Genomic DNA, 16,279 nt, shown 5'->3' with positions numbered 1-16,279 from the left:
TCACGGTCGGACTGAGATTAATGCCCGCATTAATAAAACACAAGCAGAAAATAAACAGTTGGTAACACTTTATGTAATGCATTATTAAAGTATTTTTAGTGCATTAATTATGCCTTGTAATGCACCTTAATAATCCCCATTGTAACACACTATAATACTTAATACCGTTAATACTATAATAAAATACTGTTAGCCCTTTAGAAAGTATAATGCGTTAAAACTCACGACACAGAAACTGCAAATATTATAATGCATTTTAACTTTAGTTACATTTTTATGTAATATTGTAATTATATATTCACTGAGAAATATTATTTAACAACATGTACTTACTATAGGGTTAGATTTGGGGTTATTACTTTGGTAAGTACATGTAACAAGGACACTGTAAAATCAAGTGTTACACTGTAAAAAAATCAAATCAAATCAAATCAAATAAAAATGTCTCCAAATGAAAATGTTCTAGTGACTGATCACATCTAAATTTTTCCGTTGGCCAGATTGAAATTCTGTGAATTGATGCAATTTAATTCACAGAAATTCAATTCGGCCAACTGAAAAATGTAGATTTCTGCTTGTGTTTTATTAATGTGGGCATTCAATTGGAGACCTGAACTTTTTACAGTGTACCTAGATTTTTTGTCAAGACTTTTTTTCCCCAAATAAAAGCGTCTGATATTAAGTGTTTTAAGATTCATAGAATAACTCCAATGGCCTATTGCCATTTTGTTTTCTTGTTTTAAGCATTAATGTCCAAATAACTTTATGATTAAAAAAACAAAAACAAATGGGGAACAACAATTGTCTTAATTACAATCTTTTTATTATTAATAATAATAATAAATATTATTTTACACAATTTTTTTTTTGCAGTGTGATAAATGTATTTCTACATAAATTGTCATATTGAACTGTGTGCAGCACTTCACAGATATGAATGTGTTTATGCAGAAATGCTTGTGTGTGTTTTTAGGAATAAGGCCCAGCGTGCTTGCCAGGCAACATAACGTCCAGTGTGTCGTCACCGGACAAATTTAGCATTGCCAGTGTATCAGTCTGAGGTGTAATGCATTATTAGCAAGTGTGAATGATGTGACTACATGGAGTAATACTGGAATAGAAGTCTGCATGTACTGACACACACTCAGAAGGTTATAATTTCAGCATGGATGAACGTGGAAACTTAACATACACAACGGACACGCCATGGGCTGTGCTGGGATATAATGGGCCGTTTTCTCCCGGCTGGCGTCTTCTCTTTGATGCCCGTGATGTCTCTCGCCGTACAGCCAGTCACACAGCCATAGGTTGTTTTCTTTTTAGATGAAATTTCATGCTGTTTAATTTTAACTAGCTTCTTTGGCTTGAATTAGCTTGGGAAAATGTTTCTGTAAGCAAAGAGCCAAATTCTGCAGCGCTAAGAGCGGGCCGGCCGAGGGAAACGTCCTGATAGCAGCGGCTCTAACGCTCAGACCTCCCCCACAAAACTAACAAACACACGCCAGTGCGGCGTTTCCGGATTACGTGCTGCAGTATGTCTGACTGTCTGCTCCCATAACGGCTGATACAGTGTCAGTTCACTCAGAATCATTTCCCTTTATCACACAAATGCATGGCTTCTCCTCCAGCGAGAGCTGAATTTGGGGTCTGGGTCAAAAGAGTGAGATTCAACACGGTGCTGTTATCTGCCGAGCGCAGCGTGCTGACGGATGCTCTCGTTTCTCGCTCTCTCTCGCAGCTCTACGGCTACTGCTACCAGGACAGCAACGATATAAGGGACACGGTGACGGCCATTACGGAGCTGGGCCGTCCTCTGGAGATGATCCAGCTGCTGCAGACGCCCTGGGAGGAGAGATTCAGGGTGAGACTCATATCACACATTCCATCTCTAGTGTCTGTCTGGAGCTGGAGGGCTTGAATCAAGCTTACCTGCACTTACAACTGTCAACAAATTGAGTCTGTGATTCTATAACAGTGATATGATGCCACTATCAAATGATTTAATGAAATAAATTACATTTTAAACTGCTACCGGCTTTAGACTGCACATGCGTGTAAATGAACACACTTCCACTTTATATTAGGTGGCCTTAAGTACCATGTACTTATATAAAAAAATAAGTACAATGTACTTATTGTGTTCAAATTGTATTGAAAAGCGCCTTTGCTGATATTGAGGTGGTATACAGGTAGAGTTAGGGACAGGTGTGGTGGTGTGGGTCAGTTTAAGGTTAGAGTTAGGGACAGGTGTGGTGGTGTGGGTCAGTTTAAGGGTAGAGTTAGGGTCAGGTGTGGTGGTGTGGGTCAGTTTAAGGGTAGAGTTAGGGACAGGAGTGGTGGTGTGGGTCAGTTTAAGGGTAAAGTTAGGGACAGGTGTGGTGGTGTGGGTCAGTTTAAGGGTAAAGTTAGGGTCAGGTGTGGTGGTGTGGGTCAGTTTAAGGGTAAAGTTAGGGTCAGGTGTGGTGGTGTGGGTCAGTTTAAGGGTAGAGTTAGGGTCAGGTGTGGTGGTGTGGGTCAGTTTAAGGGTAGAGTTAGGGACAGGTGTGGTGGTGTGGGTCAGTTTAAGGGTAGAGTTAGGGTCAGGTGTGGTGGTGTGGGTCAGTTTAAGGGTAAAGTTAGGGTCAGGTGTGGTGGTGTGGGTCAGTTTAAGGGTAGAGTTAGGGACAGGTGTGGTGGTGTGGGTCAGTTTAAGGGTAGAGTTAGGGTCAGGTGTGGTGGTGTGGGTCAGTTTAAGGGTAGAGTTAGGGTCAGGTGTGGTGGTGTGGGTCAGTTTAAGGGTAGAGTTAGGGTCAGGTGTGGTGGTGTGGGTCAGTTTAAGGGTAAAGTTAGGGTCAGGTGTGGTGGTGTGGGTCAGTTTAAGGGTAGAGTTAGGGACAGGTGTGGTGGTGTGGGTCAGTTTAAGGGTAGAGTTAGGGTCAGGTGTGGTGGTGTGGGTCAGTTTAAGGGTAGAGTTAGGGACAGGTGTGGTGGTGTGGGTCAGTTTAAGGGTAGAGTTAGGGTCAGGTGTGGTGGTGTGGGTCAGTTTAAGGGTAGAGTTAGGGTCAGGTGTGGTGGTGTGGGTCAGTTTAAGGGTAGAGTTAGGGTCAGGTGTGGTGGTGTGGGTCAGTTTAAGGGTAGAGTTAGGGTCAGGTGTGGTGGTGTGGGTCAGTTTAAGGGTAAAGTCAGGGACAGGTGTGGTGGTGTGGGTCAGTTTAAGGGTAGAGTTAGGGTCAGGTGTGGTGGTGTGGGTCAGTTTAAGGGTAAAGTTAGGGACAGGTATGGTGGTGTGGGTCAGTTTAAGGGTAGAGTTAGGGTCAGGTGTGGTGGTGTGGGTCAGTTTAAGGGTAGAGTTAGGGTCAGGTGTGGTGGTGTGGGTCAGTTTAAGGGTAAAGTTAGGGACAGGTGTGGTGGTGTGGGTCAGTTTAAGGGTAGAGTTAGGGTCAGGTGTGGTGGTGTGGGTCAGTTTAAGGGTAGAGTTAGGGTCAGGTGTGGTGGTGTGGGTCAGTTTAAGGGTAGAGTTAGGGTCAGGTGTGATGGTATGGGTCAGTTTAAGGGTAGAGTTAGGGTCAGGTGTGGTGGTGTGGGTCAGTTTAAGGGTAGAGTTAGGGTCAGGTGCGGTGGTGTGGGTCAGTTTAAGGCCAAAGTTAGGGACAGGTGTGGTGGTGTGGGTCAGTTTAAGGGTAAAGTTAGGGACAGGTGTGGTGGTGTGGGTCAGTTTAAGGGTAAAGTTAGGGACAGGAGTGGTGGTGTGGGTCAGTTTAAGGGTAAAGTTAGGGACAGGTGTGGTGGTGTGGGTCAGTTTAAGGGTAAAGTTAGGGACAGGTGTGGTGGTGTGGGTCAGTTTAAGGGTAGAGTTAGGGTCAGGTGTGGTGGTGTGGGTCAGTTTAAGGGTAGAGTTAGGGTCAGGTGTGGTGGTGTGGGTCAGTTTAAGGGTAGAGTTAGGGTCAGGTGTGGTGGTGTGGGTCAGTTTAAGGGTAAAGTTAGGGACAGGTGTGGTGGTGTGGGTCAGTTTAAGGGTAGAGTTAGGGTCAGGTGTGGTGGTGTGGGTCAGTTTAAGGGTAAAGTTAGGGACAGGTATGGTGGTGTGGGTCAGTTTAAGGGTAGAGTTAGGGACAGGTGTGGTGGTGTGGGTCAGTTTAAGGGTAGAGTTAGGGTCAGGTGTGGTGGTGTGGGTCAGTTTAAGGGTAAAGTTAGGGACAGGTGTGGTGGTGTGGGTCAGTTTAAGGGTAGAGTTAGGGTCAGGTGTGGTGGTGTGGGTCAGTTTAAGGGTAGAGTTAGGGTCAGGTGTGGTGGTGTGGGTCAGTTTAAGGGTAGAGTTAGGGTCAGGTGTGATGGTATGGGTCAGTTTAAGGGTAGAGTTAGGGACAGGTGTGGTGGTGTGGGTCAGTTTAAGGGTAGAGTTAGGGTCAGGTGTGGTGGTGTGGGTCAGTTTAAGGGTAAAGTTAGGGACAGGTGTGGTGGTGTGGGTCAGTTTAAGGGTAGAGTTAGGGTCAGGTGTGGTGGTGTGGGTCAGTTTAAGGGTAGATTTAGGGGCAGGTGTGGTGGTGTGGGTCAGTTTAAGGGTAGAGTTAGGGTCAGGTGTGGTGGTGTGGGTCAGTTTAAGGGTAGAGTTAGGGTCAGGTGTGGTGGTGTGGGTCAGTTTAAGGGTAAAGTTAGGGTCAGGTGTGGTGGTGTGGGTCAGTTTAAGGGTAAAGTTAGGGACAGGTGTGGTGGTGTGGGTCAGTTTAAGGGTAAAGTTAGGGTCAGGTGTGGTGGTGTGGGTCAGTTTAAGGGTAAAGTTAGGGTCAGGTGTGGTGGTGTGGGTCAGTTTAAGGGTAGAGTTAGGGTCAGGTGTGGTGGTGTGGGTCAGTTTAAGGGTAGAGTTAGGGACAGGTGTGGTGGTGTGGGTCAGTTTAAGGGTAGAGTTAGGGTCAGGTGTGGTGGTGTGGGTCAGTTTAAGGGTAAAGTTAGGGTCATGTGTGGTGGTGTGGGTCAGTTTAAGGGTAGAGTTAGGGACAGGTGTGGTGGTGTGGGTCAGTTTAAGGGTAGAGTTAGGGTCAGGTGTGGTGGTGTGGGTCAGTTTAAGGGTAGAGTTAGGGACAGGTGTGGTGGTGTGGGTCAGTTTAAGGGTAGAGTTAGGGTCAGGTGTGGTGGTGTGGGTCAGTTTAAGGGTAGAGTTAGGGTCAGGTGTGGTGGTGTGGGTCAGTTTAAGGGTAGAGTTAGGGTCAGGTGTGGTGGTGTGGGTCAGTTTAAGGGTAAAGTTAGGGTCAGGTGTGGTGGTGTGGGTCAGTTTAAGGGTAGAGTTAGGGACAGGTGTGGTGGTGTGGGTCAGTTTAAGGGTAGAGTTAGGGTCAGGTGTGGTGGTGTGGGTCAGTTTAAGGGTAGAGTTAGGGACAGGTGTGGTGGTGTGGGTCAGTTTAAGGGTAGAGTTAGGGTCAGGTGTGGTAGTGTGGGTCAGTTTAAGGGTAGAGTTAGGGTCAGGTGTGGTGGTGTGGGTCAGTTTAAGGGTAGAGTTAGGGTCAGGTGTGGTGGTGTGGGTCAGTTTAAGGGTAGAGTTAGGGTCAGGTGTGGTGGTGTGGGTCAGTTTAAGGGTAAAGTTAGGGACAGGTGTGGTGGTGTGGGTCAGTTTAAGGGTAGAGTTAGGGTCAGGTGTGGTGGTGTGGGTCAGTTTAAGGGTAAAGTTAGGGACAGGTATGGTGGTGTGGGTCAGTTTAAGGGTAGAGTTAGGGTCAGGTGTGGTGGTGTGGGTCAGTTTAAGGGTAGAGTTAGGGTCAGGTGTGGTGGTGTGGGTCAGTTTAAGGGTAAAGTTAGGGACAGGTGTGGTGGTGTGGGTCAGTTTAAGGGTAGAGTTAGGGTCAGGTGTGGTGGTGTGGGTCAGTTTAAGGGTAGAGTTAGGGTCAGGTGTGGTGGTGTGGGTCAGTTTAAGGGTAGAGTTAGGGTCAGGTGTGATGGTATGGGTCAGTTTAAGGGTAGAGTTAGGGTCAGGTGTGGTGGTGTGGGTCAGTTTAAGGGTAGAGTTAGGGTCAGGTGCGGTGGTGTGGGTCAGTTTAAGGCCAAAGTTAGGGACAGGTGTGGTGGTGTGGGTCAGTTTAAGGGTAAAGTTAGGGACAGGTGTGGTGGTGTGGGTCAGTTTAAGGGTAAAGTTAGGGACAGGAGTGGTGGTGTGGGTCAGTTTAAGGGTAAAGTTAGGGACAGGTGTGGTGGTGTGGGTCAGTTTAAGGGTAAAGTTAGGGACAGGTGTGGTGGTGTGGGTCAGTTTAAGGGTAGAGTTAGGGTCAGGTGTGGTGGTGTGGGTCAGTTTAAGGGTAGAGTTAGGGTCAGGTGTGGTGGTGTGGGTCAGTTTAAGGGTAGAGTTAGGGTCAGGTGTGGTGGTGTGGGTCAGTTTAAGGGTAAAGTTAGGGACAGGTGTGGTGGTGTGGGTCAGTTTAAGGGTAGAGTTAGGGACAGGTGTGGTGGTGTGGGTCAGTTTAAGGGTAGAGTTAGGGTCAGGTGTGGTGGTGTGGGTCAGTTTAAGGGTAAAGTTAGGGACAGGTGTGGTGGTGTGGGTCAGTTTAAGGGTAGAGTTAGGGTCAGGTGTGGTGGTGTGGGTCAGTTTAAGGGTAGAGTTAGGGTCAGGTGTGGTGGTGTGGGTCAGTTTAAGGGTAGAGTTAGGGTCAGGTGTGATGGTATGGGTCAGTTTAAGGGTAGAGTTAGGGACAGGTGTGGTGGTGTGGGTCAGTTTAAGGGTAGAGTTAGGGTCAGGTGTGGTGGTGTGGGTCAGTTTAAGGGTAAAGTTAGGGACAGGTGTGGTGGTGTGGGTCAGTTTAAGGGTAGTGTTAGGGTCAGGTGTGGTGGTGTGGGTCAGTTTAAGGGTAGAGTTAGGGGCAGGTGTGGTGGTGTGGGTCAGTTTAAGGGTAGAGTTAGGGTCAGGTGTGATGGTATGGGTCAGTTTAAGGGTAGAGTTAGGGTCAGGTGTGGTGGTGTGGGTCAGTTTAAGGGTAAAGTTAGGGTCAGGTGTGGTGGTGTGGGTCAGTTTAAGGGTAGAGTTAGGGACAGGTGTGGTGGTGTGGGTCAGTTTAAGGGTAGAGTTAGGGTCAGGTGTGGTGGTGTGGGTCAGTTTAAGGGTAGAGTTAGGGTCAGGTGTGGTGGTGTGGGTCAGTTTAAGGGTAGAGTTAGGGTCAGGTGCGGTGGTGTGGGTCAGTTTAAGGCTAAAGTTAGGGACAGGTGTGGTGGTGTGGGTCAGTTTAAGGGTAGAGTTAGGGACAATGAATATTTTTTTGAATAATAATTTTATAATTATATTTAGCTAGCTGGTTAGTTAGTTAGTTAGTTAGTTTATCCTTGAAAGAATTTTTTAGAATTGTCCTATATTCATGTTATCTTTTTTTAAGTGATGTGAATAATATAATTTGTAAGGGGAAAAAACTATTTTACAAAAAAAAAAGCACTGTCATTAGTGGGCTCAGACTTTTGGACACCACTGTGTATTTATATATATATATATATATATATTGAGAAAGATGAATAGATTGGACGAGGCCCGAAGGTACAGCTCAATTACCCAGAGTACACAAACATGGGGACAAAATTACGTTCATTTCATAAAATGACTGCCATTTCATAATGAACTATAAACATTGTTAATGACTTCGACCCAGTCGGCCAACCTCTAACTGTGTTATCTTTTCAAAATCACAAGCCAGTGGTTCATGCATTTGCCTCATGTCCAGTTGAGGTGCTCGATTGGGTAACACAGGATTGAATCCTGCCTGCGACATGACCAAATCCAATGCCTCCTCTCTCCGCCCCGATCACCCTCTTCCCTTACCATAGCAGAACACACAGAGTTGAACCTGTGTGGGACGTCCTGCGCTCTTCTCTCGCTGAACTTCCTGTTAGGTAGCACAGCTTTTGCCTGATAGACCCAGCTGATTGCTATCGCCTTGGCAACCTCCCATAATGATTTGCTATGACTTCCTGTGGCTGAAGCATATCCTGTTCAGAGAGGATGAACCCGAATGAAATCCCAATGCATGAGCTGTTCCTCTGATAACTGGCTGCTGTTGACATGGATTTGTGTAAAAAAAAAAAAAAAAGCGATAATCTGTGAACACGGCCTTTAAATGCAAGATGTGTCATGTTATGACATAATTGCAGACTCACGTCTCAGCTAAACAGTGCTGGGTAGAAATGGATTATATGTAATCATAATAATAGTAGGTTTAATAAAAAAATCTGGATTATGTAATCAGATTCCAAAAATTAGCTATTTTTAATTAGATTATACAAAATGTTTAAATACTTGTAATCAGTGTTGGTACAACATAAATCATATGGTACAACATAATCCTTTTAAAATCGCTGTGATAGGTCAAAAGTAATCCAAAAGTTGCCTGAATACATTACCTCAATATATTGTTACCATCTACAACTTTGTCATGTTTTGTAATCAGTAACTTGAAAGTAATCTACCCAGCACTGCAGCCAACACACACACACGCACGCATGCACGCATGCACACATGCACACACGCACACACGCACACACACACACACACACACACACACACACACACACACACACACACACACACACACACACATGTTGGTCTATGTGGTTTACAGGGACTCTCCATAGGCGTAATGGTTTTTATACTGTACAAACCGTATTTTCTATCCCCTTACACTGCCCCTGTCCCTAAACCTACCCATCACAGGAAACATTCTGCATTTTTACTTTCTCAAAAAAACATCATTTAGTATGTTTTTAAGGCCATTTGAATTATGAGGACATTTGATATGTCCTCATAAACCACATTTATAGTGTAATACCAGTGTAATACCCATGTAGTTATACAAATTTGTGTCCTCATAAACCACATAAACAGGCTCACACACACACACACACACACACACACACACACACACACACACACACACACACACACACACACACACACACACACACACACACACACACACAAACACACACACGCGCACATGCACACACACACTGCCCCTGCCCCCAAACTTACCCATCACAGGAAGCATGGTGCATTTTTTTCATTTTCAAAAAAACATAATTTAGTATGTTTATAAATCCATTTACGTTGTGCGGACTGCTGGCTTCATGGTCTCCAATGTAGCTGATCACAGGTTTATATTACATTGTGGGGACATTTGGCAATGTAATATAAACAAGTACACACACACGCAAACACACACACACACACACACAAACACTGATTCACGAACACAGACCAACGCACTCACCACACACAAGCGAAGCCTCTCACTAAACATGTCATGTTTAATAGGAAACACAGCGCACTCGTCCGCGTGTCAACACGGCCGTACACAGTTCAGCAGAGCGATTCATAACCCCACTTTAGTTTCAATGGACTTTCAGCATTACCAGTTCCAGTCCGTGGCAGCCTCTCCTTTTCCATAACTCATACCTACCGTAGTTTTCTGCTAAATATATTTATTAGGCTCGCGTTTCAGAGTCATATTCAGTCATATTGAATGAATTTCCAGTGTAGAACAATGAAAGCCTTTTAATGAGAATGAGACAAGTTGTGTCTTTATGTTCAGTGGATTAAGAGTTCCTGCTGTTGATTTTCTCATGGTTTTTACGGCCTCTTTATGGCTTTTCTTGGCTTTCTCTTTTCATTTCTTACTATTTATAAACATTTTATGTATTCCTTTATACATTTTACACAGCTTAGAGGTTTTGAAAGTGTGTGTGTGTGTTTCTGCCAGCTCTAATTAATTTCAGTCAGTCCTTTGACAAAATGTGTGCAGGTTTTGGACACAATATGTGGAGTTCCACAATTCCGATTTATCAAATATGTTAGGCTGTCATTTTGCAAGTGATGAATTCTGGTAGTATTTAAAGGGATAGTTTATCATGTTGTTCCAAATTGTGTATGATTTTCTTTTTTTCTGTTGAATGTTGGTAACAAGACATTCGACAGCCCATTGACTTCCTTAGTATTTTTTTCCCTACTATGTATGCCAATGGGTGCCGTATCAGTGAGAAATTCACCACAGAATTAATAACATCACTACTGCGAGATCTAGTGGAAGCGGTCAGTGCAGAATTCTCTGTTAAAAAACCACAGTTATCAGATCAAACAGAGCTGACGTGGAGACTAGGAGAAACACTGAGCCATGAGCGAAGGTCAGGGGTTTCAGTCCAGCATGATTTACTGTAGTAACACTACATATGGTCTTTTGTATCTTTTATTACATTTTTTATTACATTATTCAGCAATTTAAAGCTCTAAATATTATCCAATTTATATTTTATTTATTTTTAATGTGATAATTTGTAAAACTAAATGTTTAATGGTGTAAGAAAACTAACACGGTGGCAAACAAGCACTTTTATTTTTAAAAAAGACATTAAAATGACCACTATAACCAGTAGATGACAGCAGAGGAGCACGTATTGACTTATTAGCCAGCTCCACTCCCCTTTCCTAATATATGGAAAAAGTAGGAAGTCACAAAGTCTCATGATATTCTTCAAATTGTGACTTAATTACACAGAAGACATGTAAAGAGCGCTCCTTATATAATCACTGAAGCTGTCGGTCAGTTTAGTGTGATAATGTAAAAGAACAATGGTCCATTTCATAAGAACAGAATATAAAAATCTTCCCTATAAATATTAGGTTTTTGCCCGTTGCTGTTGGTAATAAAAATCAATTTTATCCATTCAAGCTCAGTGCTTCACTGTTAAATTTCCAATAAAAAAACATGTATACAATGCAATACAATACAATAGTCATTTTATTATTACAATTTATGATACATTTGACCCCGGTCCCTCCAGATCAGTTGCTGGCCCCTGCATCTGTAGAACATCTGTCAAATGTTAGTCTGGAGCCATGATTAATGTTTTACTGACGCCTTTGATCAATTTAATGTATGCTTCCTGAATAAACATATTAATTTATTTCAAGAAAAAAGTCATTTGTGCAAGTGCCACAGTAATATGCTGTGTCTGAAATCTCTCAGTAGTTCACTGTTTACTATTTACTGAATGTGACAGTTTGCTAAATAGCTATGGGTGAGGAAAAGTGTGAATTTGGACAGTCCTGAGCACAGCTGTGATGCTCTGTAAACACTACGACACGTTGTGTATGAGTTTGCCTAAGTGCTGCGTCCCAAATGAAAAGCGCTTGAATTCCAGTGTGACAGTTCAGACTGAAGCATTTCCAAATATCAAGAATTATTTTAATCGGATCAGAAGTTTTGGGATTTCCTGCATTTTTCCAAACAACAGATTTGAATAAACGGATTTGAGTCAGATATGCCCCGAAAAAAAGATTAGCTGCTTGTCTGAACAAAGCCAAGTAGCTAAGTTCCATCCACGTGTTTCTTAATGCTAATGCGTCCTGTCTCTTTAAGACTGTCCTCTACAGTCGCACTCCCTTTGCGTGTCTGGCCTCCTCATGTGGAACAAAGCAGAAACACCCCAGCAATGCTTCAGCGACATTTGAATTGCGTATGAGGCACTAATAGACTCTGGGGAGACTGTCGAATCCGTTGACTTCCAAACAGCTCATTTAGGTCCAAAGCCATTTCCTCTGCGCGCTGACGAAGGCTTTTATGCCCTCTACATAATGCCGGGGGCGAAGACACACCTGTACACACACCAGGCCCTCCTCGCCAGCTAAACCACATCTGTGACAAGCAAGCAAACCTTCACACTAGGGCTGCTTGATAAATCAAAATAAAATCGATATTGTGAAATGGCTTAGTGCCATTATACAACCGTGCAGGCTGTGATTTAATGATATAAAGATATGCGCTACCGGTCTCAGAGTGAAGCGTCTTCAGACTGGACATGCGTGTAAATGAACATGTGTGTCGCATCATTCTGAAACCGGCAGCCCATCAATTTATTTGCTTTTATTTAAAGCTTGATGGTTTACCGTTTGAAAATTAAGAATTTTATATTTAAATATTAGTAATGCTATTTTACAGTAAAATACAATTTTATTACTATTTTTTTCAGTACTGTGTTATATTAAGATTTAAATATTAGTGTTGCAATTTTACAGTAAAATTCTGTTATTACTCTTTTACTGCACTATAGTATTAAATTAAGGTTAAAAATATTAGTACTGCAATTTTACAGTAAAATATAATTATTGTATTACTCTTTTCACAGTACTGTATTATTAAATTAAGATTGAAATATTAGCATTGCAATTTTACAGTAAAATACAATTATTGTATTACTCTTTTTACAGTACTGTGGTATTATATTAAGATTGAAATATTAGTATTGCAATTTTACGATACAATTCTGTTATTATTCTTTTACAGCACTATAGTATTAAATTTAGATTGAAATATTAGTATTGCAATTTTTACAGTAAAATACAATTATTTTATTACTCTTTTTACAGTACTGTGGTATTATATTAAGATTGAAATATTAGTATTGCAATTTTACAATAAAATATAATTATTTCATTACTCTTTTTACAGTACTATTTTATATTAATATTGAAATATTAGTATTGTAATTTTACAGTAAAATTCAATTTTATTACTCTTTTACAGCACTATAGTATTATATTAAGATTGAAATTTTAGTATTGCAATTTTACAGCAAAATAAAATTAAGTATTTTATTTCAATTCATATTTTAATTAAATATCGAATTTAAATGTAATATTTTTATTTGATAATAATTTTCAAGCAACTTATCAAAATAAAAGGTCTATTGTTTACCGTTTAAGAATTTAGGACTTTAATATTAGTATTGTAATTTTACAGCCTTTTTTCAAGTTTTCCCCAAATCTTTCAGCACTCAAAAAGTTCCTCAGAGTAAAAGTAATATTTTTGCTTTTTAAATAATTTGTATTTTTATTTATTATATATTACAGAAAAATAAAATATAGCTACTATACTTCCCCCCCCCCCCATATCCTGCAGCCCTAGTTCACACGCTTGCGTTTGTGTACGGATGTTAAAAATGCTTGAGCAAACCAAATGTGTTGTGCTGTTCTGGATGGCCTCGCCTCCCTTACAATGGCTTTCTCAGTGGATTTACCAAAGCTACCGGTTGTCCACCACGTTAAGCAAGACACAAACACACATGCAGTCACATGGTGCGAGGGGGCTGACCTTTCCCAGTAGTTGCTAATCCGGAGTGTATTAAAAGCAGCTTTTGTCTGTTGTGAAAGGCACGGGCAGTGTCTCCTCCACCCCCTCATCTCCTCTCTGTTTGCTTCTCTTTTATGTTCTCCTCTCCTTCTTTGGGTTCTGTTCACCCCTCTCACTCCTCTTTGCATCTCCATCCTCCTCTTCTTTCCCTACGGCCGTCTAATCCTCTGAATTCTGCCCCTAAGAACGTAGTAGATGAGGGTGTTGCTTGAATGCGAGGTGTACCAGCTGCCAGAGCTTCAGCCTCACCCCTCGTACCCTCACACACAATAAGAGAACTAATCCTCAAGTAACACACTCGTGTGCGCGCAAACATGCACATACACAACAGGCCTCGCACACTCAAGTGGCTCTTTCAACGAGGGCCTTGCAGTGCCTGGAGACAGTCCATTTTGACTGTCGGTTTCGGGTAGACCTGATGGTCTCAAACAAGCAGCCGGTTAGGCAGAGGCGGGGCGTAATGTCCTAACTTGGTATTTGTTCACACTTCTGCCGGTGCCTCACTTTCTAAGGAAATCTAAGATATCGTGGCCACGATTCTTCCAATGACTTTTATTTATTTGTTCCCTAGTTCTAGTGTAGTCACCAGTGTTGTAGTCAAGACCACCTAAAGCGAGACCAAGATCAAGACCGGGCGAGACCAGACCAGCACTCCTTAAATTCATCTAAAAGATCCATATCTACTATCCGAGAAATTACTTATATTTAGTAAATATATAAAATTAGAATAGTAAGACACTATAGTGCTGTTACCAATCAAACCACTGACAATAAAATTAATGGCACAGAAGTTGCATCTGAATTGGTACAATTACACCTTCATAAATAATGTTAAAGGTCCAGTTTTTTGTGTGTTTTCGAAGCTTTGATTGTGTTTACAGTGTGCAATATAACAAGTAAATTTTTCGCGTGTAAAAAAAACGTGTTTTTTTCACACAGTTGACTTATCTGTACAGCGCTGTTTCCTCTGTCCTAAAATGGCCTGATGATTTCCTTGTTCTATGAAGTCCCTCCTTCAGAAATACGTAACGAGTTCTGATTGGTCCAGCAGTTGCCGTGTTGTGATTGGACAGCAGTTTAGCGCACGTTGCCCGGAAAGTTCCCGCCTCTTACCATGACGGGGCGATGCACGTGCTCAATGCGTGCTCTTCTCCACGTGGGAGAGCAACGAGACCACGCCCCCTATTTTGCATGTTCTTGTGGGCGGAGCTTTAGTCAACAAACGGTTCTAGTGACGTCATCACAGCAGTAAGTGCAGCGGTGTAGTCCAAACCGGCCGTTCGCTGTCGGCTTTGAAAGGGAACTTCTGTTAAATAAAATATCTCGCTTGGCATTGAACTTTGAGCTTTATAATTTTACAGGTATTATTTATGCTCTAACAGCAACATTACACACTAACTAAAGTTTGAAAGATGGGATTTCGAAGAACAGGACCTTTAAGATTAATTTATTTGAAACATTGAAACATTAACATTATTTAACATTCACAGGATCATTTATTCAACCGATTTGTTCAAAGCAGCTGATTTAAAACAAAGCCAAATTAGCAAATAAATGTGTCTATTAATTTTAACTTCTGGTTTATTGAACGTTTGTATGAATCAATATAATTTGCAATCACAATTATATTAATGAAAACAGCTCTCTGGCTCTTGTGATATTGCTTAATTATATTCTATGTTAAATACATTTTTTGTCATTTATATAAATGTCGGGCATTTTTGAGACAATTCAACATTGCTTTTGAACCTGGCAGCACAGTACCACAAGAAATTACATTACAAAGAAGTTGCATTTTAAGCAGTAAGTTTAACATCATATCGCATTAATGATGTTAAATTAGACAGTACACCAGCGATTTAGTGAAATCGGTGCAGTTGTGGTCTTGACTGGTATTGAGATAAAATCCAAAGTCCTTTAAGTCCGAGACAAAGACAAGATCATGACCGGTCTCGAGTACTACAACACTAGAGCCCCTTTCACACTGCACGTCGGACCTGCAATATTCCCGGAACATTGCCGGGTCGCCTTCTGTGTGAAAGCAACCACGTCCCGGGATTGATTACCGAATTCGACCCGGGTCGGGGACCTAGTAATATTGCGGGATTCGACCCGGGACGAGCGCTGTGTGAACAAAAGCCGAAACTAATGCCGCAACGTGTACCTAGTTATCGTGCGACTCCTAGAGCTTGTTTTTCAATAATACAACCCTGCAGTGCCAGAAGAGCTAGTCGGTGTTTTAAACGCAGAGTGCTCGTATACAAAAGAAACTAAAATTAAACAAGCAGAAATGTGCGCACACTGGACACAAGTGGAGACCACTGAGCTCCTTACTATCCGCACTGAAGCTGAGATCGCTCGCCATTATACGTCACATCAGGATGTCACGTGTCAACTCAACCCGGGACCGTTAAGCGTTGTGTGTGAAAGCGCACATATTACGGTATTTCGCTGGCAGTGTGAATGGACCAAATCTAGCGGCCTGGGAACAAATGCCGGGTCGCATTATCCGTGTATTTGCCGGAATCGCAGTGTGAAAGGGGCTTAGTAGTCACATTGTATTCATTCATTCCCTCATTTTATTTTAGTTAAATTGAACTGACAATAATGTAAACATGTGTACCTTGAATGCAATGTAAGTCGCTTTGGATAAAAGCGTCTGCCAAATGCATAAATGTAAATGTAAATTGTGGCCATAATACGTTTTTTTTTTTTTTCCTGCATCTCATATGTGGGTTAGAGTTTACGAATATACAACCTTTCAGTAATATATTCCATAATATATAATAGTAATCATATATTGTTTCTGCAGATCTGTTTGAGTCTGATGAGGCTGCTGCATTATTTGGCCCACTCCCCACTCGGCTCCATCACCCTGCTGGACTTCAGGCCTCGGCAGTTCGTGCTGGTGGAGGGAGTGTTGAAAGTGACCGACCTGGATGACGCCAGTGTTGAGGAGACGCCCTGCTCCCCGTCGTCTCCTTCAGACTGTCTCATGGAGTTCCCTGCTCGTAACTTCACCCTCCCCTGCCACAAGGGCTGCTGTCAGGGTATCAATGAAAAGAGAAACCTCTACAATGCCTACAGGTGTGTGTTCATTGCCTAAGATCTGAGATGACTTCTGCTTTATTTCTGCATTTTAGGGTGTTTAAGGT

General features: G+C 42.3%; 1 protein-coding gene across 1 annotated transcript in view; it reads left to right on the top strand.

Annotated features, from left to right (window-relative positions):
• The window catches only part of pkdcca (protein kinase domain containing, cytoplasmic a), a 54,985-nt gene that overhangs the window by 15,694 nt on the left and 23,012 nt on the right, over positions 1-16,279 (top strand). The window contains exons 2-3 of the mRNA XM_067421872.1: positions 1,739-1,861; positions 15,937-16,211. Coding sequence (XP_067277973.1) covers positions 1,739-1,861; positions 15,937-16,211 — 398 coding nt within the window. The remainder of the gene's footprint in view (positions 1-1,738; positions 1,862-15,936; positions 16,212-16,279) is intronic.

This window comes from Pseudorasbora parva, chromosome 17, assembly GCF_024679245.1.
Source record: "Pseudorasbora parva isolate DD20220531a chromosome 17, ASM2467924v1, whole genome shotgun sequence".
Taxonomy (NCBI): Eukaryota; Metazoa; Chordata; class Actinopteri; order Cypriniformes; family Gobionidae; genus Pseudorasbora; species Pseudorasbora parva.
Note: the sequence above shows the minus strand (reverse complement) of the source record. Positions and strands in the feature narration are given on the sequence as shown.